At 43.2% G+C, this 19945-nt stretch overlaps 3 protein-coding genes across 4 annotated transcripts in view; 1 reads left to right on the plus strand and 2 right to left on the minus strand.

The window, feature by feature from the left end:
* lgr6 (leucine-rich repeat containing G protein-coupled receptor 6) overlaps nucleotides 1-11241 on the plus strand; it is a 38740-nt gene extending 27499 nt beyond the window's left edge. Inside the window, exons 5-18 of the mRNA XM_080469162.1 lie at nucleotides 592-807; nucleotides 985-1056; nucleotides 3144-3212; nucleotides 3700-3771; nucleotides 3912-3983; nucleotides 4386-4454; nucleotides 4777-4848; nucleotides 5096-5161; nucleotides 5280-5351; nucleotides 5897-5968; nucleotides 6511-6636; nucleotides 8063-8214; nucleotides 8784-8864; nucleotides 8982-11241. Coding sequence (XP_080325288.1) covers nucleotides 592-807; nucleotides 985-1056; nucleotides 3144-3212; nucleotides 3700-3771; nucleotides 3912-3983; nucleotides 4386-4454; nucleotides 4777-4848; nucleotides 5096-5161; nucleotides 5280-5351; nucleotides 5897-5968; nucleotides 6511-6636; nucleotides 8063-8214; nucleotides 8784-8864; nucleotides 8982-10126 — 2356 coding nt within the window. The 3' untranslated portion in view covers nucleotides 10127-11241. The remainder of the gene's footprint in view (nucleotides 1-591; nucleotides 808-984; nucleotides 1057-3143; nucleotides 3213-3699; nucleotides 3772-3911; nucleotides 3984-4385; nucleotides 4455-4776; nucleotides 4849-5095; nucleotides 5162-5279; nucleotides 5352-5896; nucleotides 5969-6510; nucleotides 6637-8062; nucleotides 8215-8783; nucleotides 8865-8981) is intronic.
* Nucleotides 11242-11301: 60 nt separating this feature from the next.
* On the minus strand, nucleotides 11302-16659 carry ube2t (ubiquitin-conjugating enzyme E2T (putative)). The gene is made up of 7 exons (XM_080469352.1): nucleotides 16514-16659; nucleotides 16197-16306; nucleotides 13680-13749; nucleotides 13492-13597; nucleotides 13275-13373; nucleotides 11824-11907; nucleotides 11302-11592 (listed from the first exon to the last, which is right to left on the minus strand). Exons 2-7 carry the CDS (start codon nucleotides 16303-16305, stop codon nucleotides 11479-11481), a joined length of 582 nt encoding a protein of 193 aa, XP_080325478.1. The 5' UTR covers nucleotide 16306; nucleotides 16514-16659; the 3' UTR covers nucleotides 11302-11478.
* A 178-nt stretch (nucleotides 16660-16837) lies between these two features.
* On the minus strand, nucleotides 16838-19927 carry LOC308113258 (putative methyltransferase YdaC). 2 transcript variants are annotated; one of them, XM_080469351.1, is made up of 4 exons: nucleotides 19561-19927; nucleotides 18354-18610; nucleotides 18056-18236; nucleotides 16838-17915 (listed from the first exon to the last, which is right to left on the minus strand). In XM_080469351.1, the coding sequence occupies exons 2-4, from the start codon at nucleotides 18606-18608 to the stop codon at nucleotides 17719-17721; spliced, it is 633 nt and encodes a 210-aa protein (XP_080325477.1). In that variant the 5' UTR covers nucleotides 18609-18610; nucleotides 19561-19927; the 3' UTR covers nucleotides 16838-17718. The 2 variants fall into 2 exon arrangements, with proteins under 2 accessions (XP_080325477.1, XP_080325476.1); XM_080469350.1 differs by having other exon boundaries at nucleotides 17495-17915; nucleotides 19730-19924.
* Nucleotides 19928-19945: the final 18 nt, after the last annotated feature.

Raw genomic sequence — 19945 nt, forward strand, 5'->3', positions numbered from 1 at the left:
GTGTGCGTCCGCTCTTGTTGCACTGTGGGTTTAGGACACGGAGGCAGTGAGAGGACAGAGGTTTGTGTGGTTGAGGAGATGAAAGTGTACATGTGAGAGTGTTTGGGTCCAGTGTCAGAACTTCATTATCCAAAAAGAAGGATTTTGGTGAAAATGTCTTTTCCCGTTAAGCATCTTTTACGGTTCTTCTCTTCTTCTGCCTTTTCCTTTTATCCAAAAAAAGAAAACAAACTGAAGCATAACATGTTTACAAGACAAAGTAGGGACAATGAAACAGTAATTCCAACGTTTGTATCTGTGTCTCATTCTCATTATATTTTGCACGTCTGTACTGGTAAAGCTTGACATGGCTTATTTAGCATGGGAATAAATCATAATGAAGACTCTCTCAGACGCTGCAGCAGAGATGAAAGAGGGAGAATAAAGGACGTGTAATTCTCATAATAACCTTCCTGTAAGCCAGAGCGTTTAGGTGCCATGACACCCGACCACTAATACGCACATAAGTGCTGATACACAAGCACACAGGCAAGCATACTGTACTCAGACTCGGTGATTATCATGCTAAGCTCAGTTCCTCTCACCCTGCAGGCGTCTTGATGCCAACCTGTTATCTGAGGTCCCGGCGGAGGCCTTTAGAGGAGTCCGCTCACTGAGACACCTGTGGCTGGACGACAACTCCCTGACGGAGATCCCAGTGCTGGCCCTGGACTCTCTGCCCTCGCTGCAGGCCATGACGCTGGCCCTCAACCAGATCACACACATCCCAGATTACGCGTTCACCAATCTCTCCGCCCTTGTCGTGCTGTGAGTGACATCTTGATTTGCTTATTCAAAACCCTCCTATGTGTGCCGGTTTCTCAACTTACCCAAGAAATTATTTGTTCCGCTGACCTCAAGCAGGGCGGTGATTATTGCAGCGTGGAAAAGTTTTTGAGAAAGTAATTTCTGATTTGTTGAAAAATATTTGTGGCCTTTTTCCAGCCATCTCCATAACAACCACATCCAGACCATGGGCTCGAAATGTTTTGAAGGTTTACACAGTTTGGAGACGCTGTGAGTATCCCGAAAGCATACACACACACACACACACACACATACACACACACACGTGCATTCACACATGCTTTAGGACAGTAGTTACTCTTTAAAATGAGACTTTGCGCTTGTTCCACAAACTCACACGCACACACCCTCGAGTGATTTCATTTCATCAACATGAAATGAGTACCTCCCGATGCCGGCTGTGTGATGACAAAGTATCAGCAAGTATCAACATTCATTTGGTATGGTAGTGTTTACAGCAATCACGTTGCCTCAGAATAACCCCCGAGATATATGAAAAACTCTGGAGAGGTAATAGAACCAAGCGCCATCCAGTTACTCAGACTGTGCATCTGGCTACAGCTGTGTGTGTGAGAGTGTGTGTGTGTGTGTACGTGTGTGTACGTGTGTGTGTTTAAAGGTGATACATAGAACACTTAAATTGAAAGTTTGTTTTTTTAATAAATCACATGTACTAAGTGTGCCAAAGAAAAATGAAGTGTAGCGCTAAATTGTAAAGTCATAATGATTAATGGTCTGGTAATTTCAGCAGGTGCCTGAACGTTTCTCAAAACCACAACCACTAAATGAACGGCAGGAATGCGAAGAAGAAAAAGATTTTCTCTGATTACTTTGAAGTATCATCAACAGATTCCTCTGTGTTTTGTATAAGTAATTGCTCAGCAGTACAAAGGTCAAGTTCAACACACTGCGGCTACAGGGGAGTACGTGCCGTCGCTTTGATAACTACAGCCCGACTACACACCAATATTGAAACCACAGAAAACTGACACGGTCTCATGAAAGACGTGGGGAAAGGAGGCGAGAGAAATGGAGACGGTTGCGAGCGACGTCTCCTGCAAAAATTCATGGTGGTCTGATGAAAACACTAGTTTCTGGCCCGCTGCTTAACAACCTGTTGAAGTGCAGCAAAAGAATTATGCGTTCCTCTTTACGAGCATGTGTGTGTGGGCACATGCATGTGTGTTCAGATAAGCAAGCGCTCCTGCTCGTGCAATCACCAACGTGTGGCCGGCTTTACACTCAACTTAAAAGTCATTATCCATGCTGGGAAATGTGAGGAAACGGGGTGTAAGTCAGCGGAGCCACGGTTAAAAGGATGAAGGAGAAACTAGAGAATGTGAAAAAGAGGGATGGAGCCCTCCGGCCCAGAATAGTGTGTGTTAAAGTGTTTGGGCCGTCAGCGGTGGGGAGGGACAGATGATTCAGCGGGATGACAGGTGTCATTGACGTGGGGATTGGGCTGGTATGAGGGGTTAATCTCTCACGGTGACCGCGCTTATGAGAAATACTAGAGACCATCTGCATCATCGCCACCCTCTCCAAGCCCCTGTGTGCCTTACAAAATCATTACTACAAGGAGCCGTCCTGGGTGTTGCTGGAAAGTGCGACGGCGTATGCAAACAAGACAGCGCAGACGGAGACAAACATTTCACAGCAGCCGCTGAAAAACACACAAACACACCCCATAGTTTGTTCATCAAAGCTATTTTAATATTTGAATAGAATGAAGTCAAATCCAGGGGAGTAGGACTTTTAGTGAGTTTGATCTCGACTGCAGGAAATCTTCAAAGACACTACATGCATGCACACATGCCTTGGCACGGGTTCATTTGGCAAAGCTAATTGCTGTATGCACACTCACGCACACGCACTCGCACCCGCACACGCGCAACCCTTTTTCCCATGCGGACAAGCACATCTACAGTGTCTGCGCGCGAGAAATACAGTAAAACCTCCTTTCCTGCCACCTGCGTATGAACTGTGTCAGCTTTTAGCGATGGATGTTTTGATACAGTGTTTCCTGGGAAACTAATGAGACCAAGACCTAAATAATTGGGCCGGGGCTACAGAGGTCAAGGGTCACACCCAAACTTCACACTCCACAGCTGTCAGCCGCCCAGACCGGAGAGGAAATGGCTCGCATACATATGGAATCAGACACGTTCTCATGCATAGAAACATTGAATATCTTATTTGTATGAAGTATGACTTCAATTGCAGGGATGTAAAAGCTCCATCATGGTTTGGACCGAATCCTCCAACAGATCATTTATTCATGACTGTTTCTCTTGTAGGGATTTAAACTACAATGATCTGCGGGAGTTTCCTGTGGCCATCCGGACGCTGAATAAACTTCAGGAACTGTAAGTACGCGCTCGCACGTACACGAAAACACACCTGCCCGGCATGACTATCGTGGTTGTGTTATCCCAAGTAATCCCGTTAAGTGATTTTAATGTGGCACTCGGATACAATCTCTCTCGCCCTAAGCAGGTGTTGGCTACACACCCACGCAGCCGCTTGCCTGCACGTACACACACATGCACACACGCGCGCACACACAAACACAGGCCATGTTTTCCCTCGGCTTCAGCAGATGTTCTGCAGCGTGCATATGTGTCACAGATACAGCGTATGTGCGTGTGTTTACGTCTCATGTGTCCAAAAATGTTTTTCAGCTGTGCCACGGCAGGTGCAACATGAGGACATACGACTTGCATCTCACTCATACACACACTCTGTCCCTCCTCCATGCACATGCTCACACACACACACACACACACAAACACGTACAAAATGAGAAACACAATGATTGACTGTCTGACTAACAGTATGTTTTTATATTTGTAGGGGCTTCCATAACAACAATATCAAAGCCATTCCTGAGAAGGCCTTCGTGGGAAACCCACAACTCCAAACCATGTGAGATTACTATTTACCCGTACTGCTGCAATGTACACATAACAGATAAACAAGCAATTATAATGTCATGTCAACACCACATACAACCCATCCTTGAGAACAAATTAAACAGCTTGATTAAATCCTGGTTTTTCCTGCAGTCACTTCTACGAGAATCCAATCCAGTTCGTGGGAAAATCCGCCTTCCAGTTCTTACCCAAGCTGCACACACTGTAAGTATGCGGTCAGTGGAAGCCATTCCAGTGAGTTTGCCCAAACACTGTTTAAATCATCCTGCATCCCTTGCAGTGAGAGTTGAGTGGACATGTGTAATGGCCTACTGAATGATGTTGTGTTAGCGTATTGCTGCCCAGTGTGCTGATGTGGTAAGAGAGAGGCTGTTGTAAGAACATGCTGAATGGTGTGACTTATGATGTCTACTGAGACAGCCAAAACAGGCCTGTGTTGATGTTGGAGGAGATGTTTGATGGCTGAAATGAGCTGTTAGACAAGGTCTGTGTGCTCATGCATGTATGTGTATGAGTGAAAGAGAGAGGGAGAGGCAGGAGAGGGAAAGAAAGACAGTTGTCTGATTTTTTTCTCCTTTACTTTTCTTTTTCCCTCTCTGACTGCAGCTCCCTTAATGGGGCAACCCAGATACGAGAGTTTCCAGATCTAAAAGGAACCACCAGCCTGGAGATTTTGTGAGTATTTCCTTTAAAGCAACTACACCCCCATTTCATTATTATTCAACCAACAGCCGCAAAGGAGGGAGAACAGAAGTACATCTCCAGGTGTCCACATAAGATAAGACTTTGCAAGAGGGACACACAGTGTGTGTTTTAGGATTCCAGGATAGGACACTTACACAAGGATAGGGAGGAGTCGGCTAGTTATACCATCCACTGACAGGTCTGGCCAACCTACGCAGCTGCCTGTCTGACCAAGTTAGACTCACAAGACTGGGGGATCCTCTCGCCTGCTCGCACTTCAACAATGATCAAATGTTCCTCTTTGCCTCTGCAGGACTCTGACTCGAGCCGGGCTCTCGGCTCTCCCTCTGGATCTCTGCGAGCAGCTGCCTCGCCTGCGAGTGCTGTGAGTAAAATGCACACACATGGGAACGGAAAGTGAGAGGCGCAAAAAAAAACAACAACTGATACCCAAGACCCAAATGTGCAGAGCTGTGCCCCCAAGCAATCATTCACAACATCACTCCACTATGAAACCCTGTCACTTTCCACCTCCCACACAAAAAAAAGCATTGTCTTGCGTCACCCTCATAATTCCTCCACAAAATAAAGGTGGACAGCTTGTGATTGTGTTTCTGTGTGTGTTTCTGTAGGGAGCTGTCTCACAACCAGATAGAGGATCTGCCCAGCTTTTTTCACTGCTCCGCACTGCAGGAGATGTGAGTACTTTTACTGCCAAGGCAATTACACGCAAATGCATCAGAAAGAGCTTTTTTTTTTTTTTGGTTCCACCCTGCATTGTGTATACAGTATGTAACCCTATATGTGTATCAACAGAGGGCTACAACATAATCAGATCAAGAGGATAGAGTCAAGCACCTTTCAGCAGTTGACTTCGCTACGAGCACTGTGAGTCAACCTCTGTGCAAACAGCTCATTTTTCCTCACATGTTGGACATTCTTTAAATAATTGCAGGAGCAATGGTATCCAAGTATGGGATTTTACTGCATTAAAGAAACATCAACAAAAAAAACACTGACAGGTAAAATTGCAATGGCTTTCACGAATGGGTCGGCGCTTCTTCAAAACAACAAATCTTCCAAGGTGTCGCTGGCATGCCGTCAATAAAACTCATTATATTGTCCAACGAAGGACAACCAGGGAACCTGAAACAGGGTCAGAGCCTAAAAGGCTCACCGATAACATTAATGCCGCCTGGGGGAGAATTGTGTCAGGAAACACAGTAAATCACAGCTATGTACAGAGTGGTCGGTCATGTTGACCCGCTGTCCAGAACTCCAAAGTGTCCACCAAAGAGGCTTAGTTAGGATCAAACGATGTGAACTTGTGACAGCTCACTGACATCTAGTGGCAGTAACAGATGACACACGAGTTTCAGTGTGTAAACATCTTTCCTTTCACCCCAAGTAACTTCACTTTCCTTTGTTTTTAGCGATTTGAGCTGGAATACGATCGGATGGATCCACCCGGATGCCTTTGCTTCACTTCACTCTTTGATCAAACTGTGAGTAAACACAGATCCACAGTAATCACTAAGACTCTTCAACCTTTCATTTGTTTTGTTTTTTAACAAATGTCAATTTACCTCCTGAAATGATATGTTGAACCTCTGTATCTTTAATTAAAGTTAAGTGGTATCTTCAAGCTTTGGGCTTAGACAAACACTTCGCACTTGACAGTGTACGCCACAAAAACTACTCAACTTTGGCTGAATCCACAGAGAATACTGCAATGCATTTATTGTTTGAAGAAACCCCGTGTGGCCAGGAGCCTCACCTCAGGTCATGCCAATACAAAATTGCTTCATCGTGTGAAGATGTTTTTTTGAAGTTTTCCCTGGTTAAATAAACAAACACTCCACATCTGACAGAAAGTATTATCTCGTGGGAATCTGATAGAGATGCGTTTGAAAAGTCAATGAGACAAGGCCGTATTGTTACAAAGAGAAAAAGAAAATATCCAGTATCCTCTACAATAACAACACACTTGGAAAACTTTGGCTTGACCTTATATATCATATTCATCACTTGTTTCTCTCTTTCTTAGGGACCTCACTGAAAATCATCTGAGCTCAGTGCCAGTTGGCGGTCTGGGTGGTCTCACACATCTCAAGCTGAGGGGGAACACAGAATTATATGAGGCCTTCAGTCCTGATCACTTCCCCCATATGAGGTAACATACATTCTGCAGCATCCACAATCACGCCGTTATGTGATCTCTGATATGAGCTTTTTTGATTTTTAAACGTTAAAACCGGTTAGAGCGAAGATTTAATAAACAGAATACACCTGGCTCCTTACCGGTGCAGGTGTGTATCCTTTGGCTGTGAGGAATAATGCATCCCTTCCCCTTCTAAATTATTCGTTCTCTCACAGTTTCTCTATTAATATCGTCAACATAGCAGGAGCTGCCAGGTATGACAACTTACTAATTACAGTGTTCCCCCTGCAAGCCATTCCCAGGCTGCATTACAACAACCAGGAAGCATTTGTTCGCAGCAAGTCAATTCTTGTTACAAAGACCCCCGAAGGCCTCGAAAGGTGTGGTGAAGTGAAAATGAAGAGTGAATTTCAAAGACGCCTGAGATGGCATGTGATCAAAGTGCAGTGTTAGGAACACTGTAGAACATTGTCCAAAACAGAAGTGCTGGCATCGAAGCTCTGGAGTGTATTAAAGCACGTAGATCCAGGCTTTAAATGTTTGTTGTTGTTGTTTTTTTTTATCAGTTTACCTAAAGATGCTTTGTTTTATGCACCTAAAAAAGAAGTTATACACTAAAAAGTGTTAAAATGATCCCCTTCATCCTTCAAAATGAGCTTCAAGTGTAAATGGCAACTTTAAAGATACAGTCAAATTATATTTCTATTACATTTTTCATGCAGGCTAACATAATTCACAAACAGTAGACAAGGAAATAGGTAAGGCCAAAAAAATGCGTATACAAATTATAAACGAAAGGGATGAAAAGTAGTTAAAGGTTATATCGAGGGTGATTATCAAATGTAAGACTTAAAAGCACACATATACACACAACTGTGTCTAACTAATGCAGGAACCTGCTGGAAACCTGACAATTTGTTTCTCCTGACTGCTCTCCTGCACATGACCCTTGACATAAGGTGCAGCTCCCTGTAACCTCAGCCATCAAGTCTAGATCCTCAATGAGACTGAGGTCATTTTGTCTGCACTTGTTTTTTCCCTGCTGTTTTTATTAGATTAGCTGATTCCTTAGATGGGTGGTTCCATTAGTTTCTATTTTAAATCTGTATATTTCTTTGGCCCGACTTAAACGTGGTGTTTTAAAAAGATAAAACAAACATATAGACTGTAGATAAACTACAAAGTATCACCTGAAAAGGTAAAGATATTGTTTTTTGACAAAACATATTTTGTTTCCATCACTTTTAAGTATTTGGACGTCTGTGTCGAATGTTTTTGTTTGTGACATCATCTTTTACGTGTGGCAGACGGATATCTACACAGCTTGCATCGGAAAGCATCACAGATTAAAAGTGCCATTTTTTTTTTTTTAACTTGTTTTCTGTTGTGGCAATGATGCTTCTGTCTCTTGTAACAATACGTATTCTGTTTTCCGCAGGGTCATAGAGATGCCTTATGCCTACCAGTGCTGTGTATACGGCTCGTGTGAAAGCTACAAACCGGGCGGTCAGTGGGACACGGAGCAGAGCACCAATGAGGACCTGCACAAGAGGACCGTAGCTGTGTACCCCATCCACGCTGACACACACTGTAAGATCGAAATACATGGACATCCAAACCCCGTCTGTTGATGTGCTCGGTGTTAAAAAAAAAAAAAAAAAAAAAAAACCCTGGTGGAAACACATCAGTATCAACTGAAACCACAGTTGCCCAGCAACTGACCCAAATATCCAAGACGATCCTTCTGGTTGCACAAAATAAACCGAAATTCAACTGAAATTATACCCATTAAGCCAATAAAACAAAACAAAAAAAAAAACTTGGCGTACCACAAGGTAACAATAATAAAGTTGAATTACAAAATAACACATCACTGATTGAAATATGTTTACCTTTAATTGTTATGAAAACATGCCAATCAACTTGTTGTTTTTTTTCATGCAAGCGCCAATTATCGTGGATGAATATTTTTCTTGTCACTCTGAAAGACTTTTAAATTGCAACAAGCACTTACAGCGGCATCATTTATCACGCACATTACCTGCGAGGGACAATTAGACCTGACTCGATCTGTTTGTGTTGCATGGATTTTCAGACACTGCTTTTGGATAAAAGTCGACAAAATGAGTCTGTAACACTGAATTTTGATCCCTAAACAGACGACCCCGACTTGGAGGAGTTCCAGCTGGAAATCGAGGAAGCCAAACTGCAAACGAGTGTCCAGTGCACACCCACACCTGGTAAAGCAAATAACACATTGAAATGATAAAGCAAAATTTTCTTTTTTAAAAAGTGGACGTAAATGCAGTTTGCACGTTCTTCCTGCTGACGAGTTGCGTGTGTTTGCGTCGCTCCAGGTCCTTTCCGTCCGTGTGACTCCCTGCTGGGCAGCTGGCTGGTGCGAGTTGGCCTCTGGTCCATCTCCCTGGTGTCTCTCATGGGGAACTCCGTCCTGCTCCTGTCCCTCTTCGGCTCGCCTGGCTACTTGTCGCCGCTCCGCTTCACCGTGGCGTGCATGGGGGCGTCCAACCTGCTGACGGGCGTGTGCACGTGTACGCTGGCGCTGGTGGACGCTCTGACGCTGGGCGAGTTCGGCCACCACGGGGCCCGCTGGGAGGGGGGCCCCGGGTGTCAGGCGACGGGATGGGTGTGGGTGTTCGCTTCAGAGGCGAGCGTGCTGTTGCTGACTTTGGCTGCGGTGCAGTGTGGCATCAGCGTCACGTGTGCCCGGGCCTACGGGAAGTCACCGTCACTCGGGAGTGTGCGCACATGCGCACTTTTCTGTCTCACCCTTTCCCTCGTGCTTGCCTCTCTTCCCCTGGTCGGCGTTGGGGAATATGGGTCGTCACCTTTCTGCCTTCCCTCGCCCCTGCCGCCCCCCATCTCCCGGCTGCCGTCCTCCCTGGGCTTCCCCTTAGCGCTCATCATGATGAACACCCTGTGCCTGCTCATAGTCACTGGCTCATACATCCGCCTGTACTGGGAGTTACTGAGGGGGGAGTGCGAGGGCCTGTGGGATTGCGCTATGATCAAACATGTTGCCTGGCTAATATTTACCAATGGTCTTCTCTATGTGCCGGTGGCTTTCCTCTCCCTTTGTTCTCTTCTGGGCCTCCTCTCCCTGGGGGAGGAGGTGCTTAAATCGGTCCTCTTGCTTCTCCAGCCCTTGCCAGCCTGCCTCAACCCTCTCCTCTTTCTTCTTTTCACGAGAGATCACTCTCAGTTCTTCTTCTGGCCTCGCCCTAAAGCCCACCCACAGCTCCGGCGGGACCACACCTTTGACTCGTTGGTCTCCGTGGAGACGGAGAAGAGTTCCTGCTCTGACTCATCAACGCAAGTGTCGCTCACTGATGCCGACGCTGCTTGCAGCGAGGGATCGGTGCTCCAATCCCGGCTGGATCCCGTCAGATTTTCCCACTGTTCTTCCACTTCCTCTGTTCCCCTCATCCCTTGCCAAATACCCACACCCACTGCCAGAGATAGAGAGAGGGCGGCAGAATGAGGGAGCCCGAGTGACCATGAATGTTTGGAGGGTTTGTGATCAACAACTCTTGCCCTCTTTATCACTCTTCCACGACCTCTTCTCTGGCCTATGAAGCTCTAAGAAAGCTGTCTGAAAGGCAGGGACACTAAAAGACATTTAAGGACCATCATCGTACTGCAAGATGCTCTTTGGGTTGTCACGCCGCGAGCACCTCAGAAAGAGTGAGCACAGAAACTGTAAAGGACAGTGGAGAAGCTGCAAAGAAGACAAGAGATTAAAATGGAGAGCGGGACTACAAGACAAAGAAAGACTTGTTATTGGAACAGCAACTACTTTTATAATCACACACATATTAGACACAATCCAGTGGACTGTGTCAATCGTGGACTTGAACCTCGAGGACAAACCTCAAATAAAAGTTGTTCACGAAACGTTAACGCATCAGACAAATCAGCGGCGCTGCCAGGAGGGAGTTTAGCTAGCGAGTGTAGAATTTTTAAGTGTAAATGTTTGTAATGAAATGTGATTGCGAGAAATGCAACTTAGAAGTTACAGATTGTTTGGTTCTATTTTTTAAGTGGAGTTGCTATTTGTTTTTAAGTATAAACTCTATCCTATTGCTAAGGTCTGCTTAAAGAAAAAAAATAAAGGGACTCATCGTCAGACACACCGGGTCACATGTTACCAGTGTAAGCTAACTCTTTTTAATCCACACAAATGTTATTTTCTGATATAGAACTTTTTAACTGTGTAATAATAGTATATCTGTTATGTGTGGCGGCAAACTGGTCACAGAAGCTGTTTCGTATGGTTCACATGGTTGGAGCCCATGTGTACAACTCGAAGTCACTCAAACTGAACGGGATGCATCTTTACTTCTGCAGACTTTAGCGTAGGGTAGCAATGTGTGTATATACAATGTAACTACCTCTGAACTAGCATGGTATTGACTCACTACAGCCTTATGATGTTTGTTCCCCCCCCCCCCCCCCCTTTTTTTTTTTATAAACAGCAAATATATAATTTTATATATTGAGAAATAAATTCTTAGTTTGTAAAAAAGCCTTGTACCTTTTAGGATGTACATACTTTGTATACAACTGGCATATGTTTGAATAAAATTATCATCTTCATACTGTACATGTGTTTATGCTGCTGAGTGGCCTCTACGTACAACTCAAGAAGTCAAGACGTTGTATAAAATAAATCATCGCTTTTAATAGAACAGAACAAATAACACACACACACATATATATATATATATACACATTTCACTTGTGAACCCAGGAAGAAATTGGATGAAATTAAAAAAGTATTTCAACAGGTACTTAAAGAGGAGAGATAACTGCATACAAAGTATAAGGAAGAAACTACAGACAGGTTCTCTTTGGTGGCTCTTCTTCCAGCGGAGCACTGATGGACTCTCTTTTTCGGGACGAGACATTCTGATCAGGAGTATTTTCTTTGTTGCTCTCCACGACTCCCTGAATAACGACAGATAGAAACCAGATTTAATCCCGGGGCTGGCACTGCGAAGCAAAACTTGAAGAGCGATCATAAAAGAAAACGTTCTGTAGTACAGCACCACCTCCTGGGCTGTAAAAGCCACTACACATAACTCGTTTGTACAGAAGCAAATACAGTAACCGCAATCATGGCACCAAGAGTAACGGAAACAAATAATCTTTCTTTAATGGTAGCTTATAGACACTTACAATGTTCTTCTGAACAGCATGTTGTTGTGTCCACTTCCGTGCCTTCTCCATGAACAGATGTTTGTTGTATTTGAACTCCGATGACTATGTTAAAAAAGAAGTATCATGTTACAAGTGCAGGATACACAAACATTTACTCTCTAATGATAGTAAAGCTCTATGGAGAGGGGTGTGGTATTCATTTTACTTCAAGGGTCACATAAAGCACAAATTGATCTCAAGTGGGCCAGAACAGGAAATACTAGCATTACTAGCTATAAATAAGTAGAACTCTAAATCTATGTCTTTGCTTGACGCAACAAAGTGTTTAAATGTAATAAAATTCATATTTATTGAACTATCCTTCTACAAAACATGACAACCCTGAAAATTTGATAAAACAATAGCAATTTAAACATTTGCTTTGCATCTATGACTGAATATTTATACTGTTTGCATCTTGAAGGGGATAAAACATTTGGCTGGAATTCAAAAATATTGGAGGCTAGTTCATGCTATGAACAAGATTAACTCGTCAAATTCTAGAAATGATCTTTATTGTTGACACAATACTACATTTCTGTGGAAACCCTGATCACGTGAACTGACTCACCACAAAATACACACTGAAGTGGAAAGAAGATGAGTTATAGCCCTGTGCTGCCCTGGTGGTCTAATAAATATATTGCAGTTATTGTCAACTGGAAAATATCATCTCTCTGACATTATTGGATTTTCTGGAGGACTATACGTTTGACACACCCTGCTATGAGGTCTCGAGATTTTGGTGACAAGTTCAAAGGTGTTTCAGACTGTAAAAAAATTACTTCTTGAATTTCCCTTGGGATTAATAAAGTAAGTATCTATCTATCTATCTATCTATCTAGCGATTACACATTTGTATTAGAAATATATAAAAGGAAAAAATCAAGTCCGTTGAAATGCACTTCCTCATCCACGTTCAGAGTCCGCGGGACGTAAATATCGCCATCCATCTTGGCGTGCAAGGGTCCCCTGTGCGGTCAGTCCAATTTTTGTGACCGCGCAGACTGAGCGCACCGACCGTGCATGTGCCAGAGCAACAAAAAACAGTAACGGACGCCTACTGAGCGCTTGTGTGATGAGATCCGCCGGTATCCCTCGTCTGTACAATCACAATTTAGAATATATAGATAGCCAGACAGCTCAGAACTCCTCAAGTGAAATATGAACAAGGTGGTGAGCATCGGCCACCAGAAGTGGAAATATTTCCCGGGATCGTTACGTTGCCTTAGGAATCGCGCACAGACACGAACCCTGAACTGTGGTATGAATGGAACCAACTGCAAGTCAAAGCAGTTTGCGGACGCGCAATGCATAAAGCATGGAAGAGCCTTCAGATCTGTGTTTAGATCTCAGTCACTCATTTTTTATTATTATTATATATATATATAATTTTTTTTTTTTTTAAACTGTTCCAAAGTGTGTCTCACTATATCAGCCATGAGCGGGTCATCTGGGTTGGGCTCAGACATGAGCAGCTGGATCGAAGTGAGGACAGTGGAGACGTTCAGAGATGGTTTCCAAGCTCCCTGAACCGCAGAACAAAAGAGAAAATGTTGTCACTTATAGACACAAGCAGGCACGTTCCCATTTCAAACCCAGATAATGACGGCAAAACATAAACAGTTTGTGAAAATCTTGTACAACCTTTGGCGGGAGCTTCAGAGCATCGTGGCAGATGCGTCCTGAATTGTCAATGTTTGGATGGTAGATTGGGGTTAAGAAACGGATTTTGGGAGGCTCGAATGGGTACCTGCCGCACGAAAAACATGTCAGTCAAAGTTGCTAAAAAGTTGGCAAATGGCAGATAAATGTATGGCGTTAAAACGTGGTACCTCTCGGGAATCTTGACCTCCAAAGAGAAGAGACCGCCTTCATATGGAGTTCCTGATCCACCCACGATCTCTGCAGGGAAATTAGGTAAATAAATGGTTAAATGTATTCGATCTTTATTTATTGCTTTTTGAAACACATTTGCCAATTTGCAATCGGTATTTAATGTTTAGATAAAGAAATTTACGAAGACACCATGAAGAACATTTTCGTTTAGTTCAATTGATGAAAAATACGGAGTGTTGTGCTCTTACTACAATATATTAATGGCAGCACATCGTATTAATGCTTGTGTGTGCGCAGTGACAGTGTTTCTGCCGTCTGTTCTGACACTTTGACACATTTTCGACTGACACAACAGCGACTAGCGACATTTTAAGAGGAGTTGGAGGGAATTCACTGGACAATAGGACGAGGCATAAAGCTCATTACAGACAAAGTTAAGACGTATATCTTAAAGGGGACATATCATGCTAAATCCACTTTTTTAGCCCTTAAATGCATGTTGTTGTATATTTAGAGTGTTTAGAAGTACAGAAAAGTTCAAAGTAGTCTCTTCAGGTGCTCCGTTGATATCTTTATATTCTGTTTTGGTCATATTTTGCGATCCGTTTCGATTTTTCTATTCTCTATTACGCTTTTTGAACTATTACGTCACAGTATTCCCGGCGGAACTGCCAAATTAGGACATCGACACTTCGAGCAATCCGCCATTTTTGTTTCTCGCTGCGATTTTGTAGTCCAACCTAAGGGCGCCGAAGTTACGAGAGGATAAGTCGAAATGTTCGGTTGTTGGAGGTAGTAACCCACAAGCTTCGTTACACCGTCTCCCAGCATCAGAACCTTTTCGAAGTGCCTGGTTGAGTTTTATTTTTCACAGAAATGTACCCACATCTGTGGGTAAGGTCATTTTTGTGTGCGCGAAGCACTTTAAGGATGACTGCTTCAACAACCTCCGCCAGTATAAAGAAGGATTTGCCGAAAGACTTGGTCTGATTGAGCGGTCAGTTCCTTCTATCTATGGAGACGACGAACAGAGTACTTCGGTAAACTGTATATAACGCTAAAAAGTGTGATGATAAGACGTCCCTGTCATTGTTTTGTTAGCATTAGCAGTTGCACCGTCTTCATATGTTAGCGCTGTGTGCTCGTTTTAGATTATAATGTAACTTCTGTGTTAAATAGTCGTTGTAATACAGGCAGTATTGTAGTAGTGGGCATGGATGGAGAAGTTAGTGTAAATATAGTAACACACCATTGCGTTACATCCATATGAAGACGTTGTTCTGCAGGTGCATCATCGTCATTTTCATCTCGCTCCGCCGGGTCCGACTCTGGCTCCAACATGTATGGCTGGATGGACAAATCTTCCGTTGTTGACATTTTGTAAATAATGTGTGAATATAAAGTTTCTGCGCCGCTAGATAATTGTATCTGTTCTATCAAACTACAAAGATGGCCAAACAGGGTGGCGTTGAACCGAGTGTCACCTCTGCAACCTGGAGAGGAGGCGGGGTATGAAGAGACCGCCCCAAAACGAGTTGCTCTCAGAAGCACATCAGAAAAGGGGTAGAAAAGGGGCCTGTGGAGCTCTAATAATGAGGAATTCAGACCCAAGCATTGCAGTTCCGCTTTATATAGACCACAACTGTATGATTTATATGTAAAAAGGAAGGATTTAAAAGCATGATATGTCTCCTTTAAGACAATTCAGGAAGAGCAGTGCTGCAGAGGATTTCCTATTACAATTCTCAGGAGCCAATGTTTGGGGACGTATTCATGAAGAGACCCAAAGCATCCAAGATAGTCAGACTTTAGATGATGTGCGTGGATTGTGTGTGGCTGCTTTGCTCCAGTTACAACATGATGAATTGTCTTCAGGGATAAAGTTGACTGTCTCCACACCGTATGACGGCTGTCAATGTCAAAAAGTGGAGAGAACTGTGTTTCACATGATCAACAAGGACGTGAAAAAGCTGAATGTGTAGACAAGTGGTCAGACCAAGTTGCATGGGATCCATGCGGAAGAGTGACAGAGGTCAGTTTTTCTTTTTCACCCCTGTCAACATTGTCAACTGTAAAAGTACAATCGGAATAATCCTGCATGCCAATAGTGCTCGACGCAGCTTTTTTTGGGTGGGGAGTTGGTAATAGTATTTTGCATCATATGAATTATATTGTCTACCTGGTGTTGATTTTGTTTCTGGCTCAACTACAATACAAAACTTTATATAGTTTGTCAAGTTTGTAGCTCTGCCACAGGTCGTGTGGACATTTTGTGTAGATTTGGTATAACATGTTTTGATATGTTGTAATGTTTGTTATTGGTGTGATGATAAGACTGGATAATATAGGAAATGGGGGTTCAATGACTACCCATGGTGCCTTTTGTTTTAGCTGTACATGTGTGATAATTATTCACCAGATATGTTTTTAAAATCGCTGTCTCGGTGGAGGGACTGATGGGGAAGAGTCCCTGGAGGTCAAACTGTGAGAAACACCGGGTCAGAGAGTCTTACGAGCTCGGAGGTCATCGATCCGCTCCTCGGTCTGCCAGCACGTTATCCCGGGAGGAGGCTCGGTGCTCAGCATCTGGAGCTCACGCTTCAAACGAGAAGCCCTCTGCATCCTGCAAAAACACGACAAGGAAAAATATATCGTGTTCGCTTCATGTTACACATTTATGAGAGGGACGCCTGATTAACCGAGGAGGCTATTTTAGCTAGCGTCACCCTCTGCCAATATTAAAGCTAAAACGCTCGCAAAGCACAAAGTCCGCTGTAAAGATGAATCTGTGCGACATTTACTCGATGTGAAACACGTATTTGTATCTTACTTTTGAGTCTTGTTGGAAACTTTTTAACCGTCGTACGACGTCCCGTTTGATTCTCCCTCCGAGTGTCTGACGGGATGACGTCACCGGTGCGCGCTTCTTCCTCTTTCTTTATCAAAAGAAACACGATCGCCACCTACTGACTACTTCTATTATAGCATGTAAACGCACGAATAGAGTAGATTAGAATAGAAATTAATAGAATGGAATAGAATTGAATACTTTTTGTAATCCCAGAGGGAAATTCTTCTACAGCGTTGCTACACACAGAATAGACCCTAATACATATGTTATAAGTTAATACAAGATAAGTTAAATCAAATAAATGAGAATAAAGAATAAATCTTTATATGAACAAGACTTAACGGTGACTAATATAAGCATGGAAATAAAGAAATTGAAGAAAAACACTAAGTTGGACAGACTAAATCATCAATTGTGCTGTTAAATCCTCTTAAATAAATGCAAATCATGAAAACTGTGTGACGGCAGAATACAGTGGTAAAGTTGCAATACAACAATAGAAGTACTACATTACTAAAGGGTGTAAACCAGTATGTGACTGAAACAGAATTGTTGGCACACTCAAGATAAAAATACATTACTTATATTCTTTCGTTTCCTGAACTGCTGTAGATACAAAACAGTGTGTCTTTTCTTTAAAATAAATTTCCACAAATGTGTTTGGTGGCATCCTTGCCAGCTTCATTTAGCTAGAAGTGCATATTCAGTCTTGTTGTTTTGAACATAATCTTTAAAATTAACAGTTACATACTATCAACCCTGTGAAAGTGTGAATGTCTCTCTGTGTTTGCCATGTGATGAGTCGGTTCTTCACAGAGCAAACATGGAGCTGTAGGAAAGGCTTCAGGGATCTCCCTGCCTGATTCTTTGCGTACCATTGCCACCGAGATTCCGTGTGTAGTACGCAGAGGAGATAATGATCGATAAATGGATAAATATCACATCGCCCAAAAGCAAATTAAGGCTGTTATTCAAAGTTTAATTATTAAAGTATTAACATTCAATGTATTTTGACATTTCAAACATACCAAAAATCCTTCAAACAATATCCAACATTGTGTTTTACTAAAAGAATGTGGTGCAGCTGAGAGAGAATTACACTCCCAAATAGGAAAAGTTCTGATTGAGTATTGGCTTTATCATTGTGATAAATCACAGATTTGGATTTCATATTTGAAGAAAACTCATTTTGATGCTGTGGCATATATTGCCTGAAACGTTATGTGTTTATGCTGTTTGTCTTCCATCCTGACGTCAGTGAAGCCAGAATCTCTCAGAGCTACCATGTAGGCCTCTGGCCGCCAGTTGTCCCCTGGCATCACTCGCTTTGCTGCCAAAGTGGCTATCATCAACTGCCTCAGAGTGGTCACCATCAGGCCTCCTGTGTGGGGATTAACATTTAGACATGGCAGCATTACAAAAAGACAAGGTCTATGGCAAGTTTTCCCATTTGACAACACAATACATGGACAACACAGGCAAGAATATACCATGTTTTGCTGTCGCAGAGATTCAGCCTACCTGGTTTCATTACCCGGTGTATCTCTGTGGCTCCCTTCCTGAGGTCAGGCCAGAAGTAGTAGCAGTTACAGTGGAAGACCTTGTCTACAGAGCTGTCTGCCAGAGGCATGGCTGCAACATCACAGTGGTGTAGACTCACTTTGCCACTGGCTATAAGTTCCTCCATTCGTGTTTTTGCCATCTGTCACATGATAGAATAAGAAGCCAGTTATTTATTATTCTGTTGTCTTAACTGCTGTTATGCAAAAGAGACTCAAGTCACAGATTAATTCGGCAATATTAACTCAATCCACTTCACCTGATGCATGTACTCGGAGTAATCGACCCCTATGAGGTGGCCTGTGGTTCCCGTGAGCAGTTTGGCTGCAGAAACTAGACCGAGACCCGGGCCATGACCCAGCTCCAGCACCGTGTCCCCCGGCTGGATCCCACTCAGTCGCACCGCGTTTTCCTCCAACATCATGTTACGAGACGTGAGGAACTGTTTGACCAGCCATCCAGCCACCGAGCGCGTCGGGTGACCCAGCTGCTTCCCCAGTTTTTCAGCCCACATTTCTATAGAAAAAAAAAATAAGCGAGAAGACAACTTTTGGCTAACATTTGGTGAAAGTTCTGTGTTAAACTATCATGATGAATCAACTTACATTGCAAATCTTTAGTGCACTGTATTTAATTAAATTCATTATGTATCACATCTCCCCTCTTTACCATAAATAAATGAGGCTGCGGTTTATTTCTCAACATTCAGCATTACATAGTGAAGTTCTGCTCCTTTCACTTTTTTTCAGGATGTGTCAGAATCAAATGCTTCAACATGGAGGAATGGAGGTGTAGAATGATAGAACGCAGCTCGGCAGCCGTTTCCAATAGCAACCTACGTAAAAACACGCTGATCGACAAGAAAAGTTCTCTTTCACATGAAGCCATTAAAAGGCTCAATTTATGGCAAAAAACCCAAAACAAAACTTCAACGTATTTATTTACAGTAGTATGTAGTTTGTTTAGTAGTTACTGATGAACCAAACGTATCGCTTCATTATAAAGAAGTGCTGAGGAGCGTCTCATAAAGCCTCATACAGACCTCTCCCTTCGTGAATCTCGCGGCCAGGGATGAAATTATCTCGTTCCCTCGCTTTATTAATTTGAGGTAATGACTTATGATCTTGTTCCCACGCTTTATTATGTTTTTCCTCTATGGCCACTGCGGGGCAACGTACAGTCCACTTTCTATATAGTTCTCTCGGGTCAAAAAAAAAAAAAAAAGAAGATCATCCCAGCTCAGTTTTCTGTTCCACTTTAATATCCTGGTCGCAGCGTTGTTTGTCATGTTTTATGGTAGTTTTACAACCGAGATAGAAAAAAAAAAACTGCGCTGCCGTCCACCACAACGTTGAAGAGAAAACATGGAAACATGGAGACTAACGTCACCTAACGGGATGATTTCATTTATACACCGCTTCATTAAAGCAGTGACTGTACTTTCTGTGCGTAATACCAGTTTTTACCTGCTTTCCGTCTCCTGCCTGTCCTCTGCCGGCTGCTCGCTCTCCTGCCTGTAACCCGGAGGAGGAGCTCCGATCCGGACTGTTTATTGGCACAAACTTTTTCCTGTGACGTCACAGCCTCGTCTTTCTGATCTCTCCAATCCTCCTTTCTCTCTCTCTCTTTTCTCACCTGCAAAAGTTCCTCGTTCGCCCATGAAGGTGAGAAAGTGTGAACGTGACGTCATCCACGCCACTGTTTCAATCATTAAAGAGTCATTTGTCCAACTTTTTACGTTTCATTCATAAACGCTTCTCAGATGTTTGTTATTTTTGGAAATGTCCTCCGCAGATGCGTCCTCCAATCAGTCTTTTGCGCACACACCCCCTTGCCTGGATTCACTTTCTT

The sequence above is a fragment of the Lipophrys pholis genome (genome assembly GCF_963383615.2).
Source record: "Lipophrys pholis genome assembly, chromosome: 8".
Lineage (NCBI taxonomy): Eukaryota > Metazoa > Chordata > Actinopteri > Blenniiformes > Blenniidae > Lipophrys > Lipophrys pholis.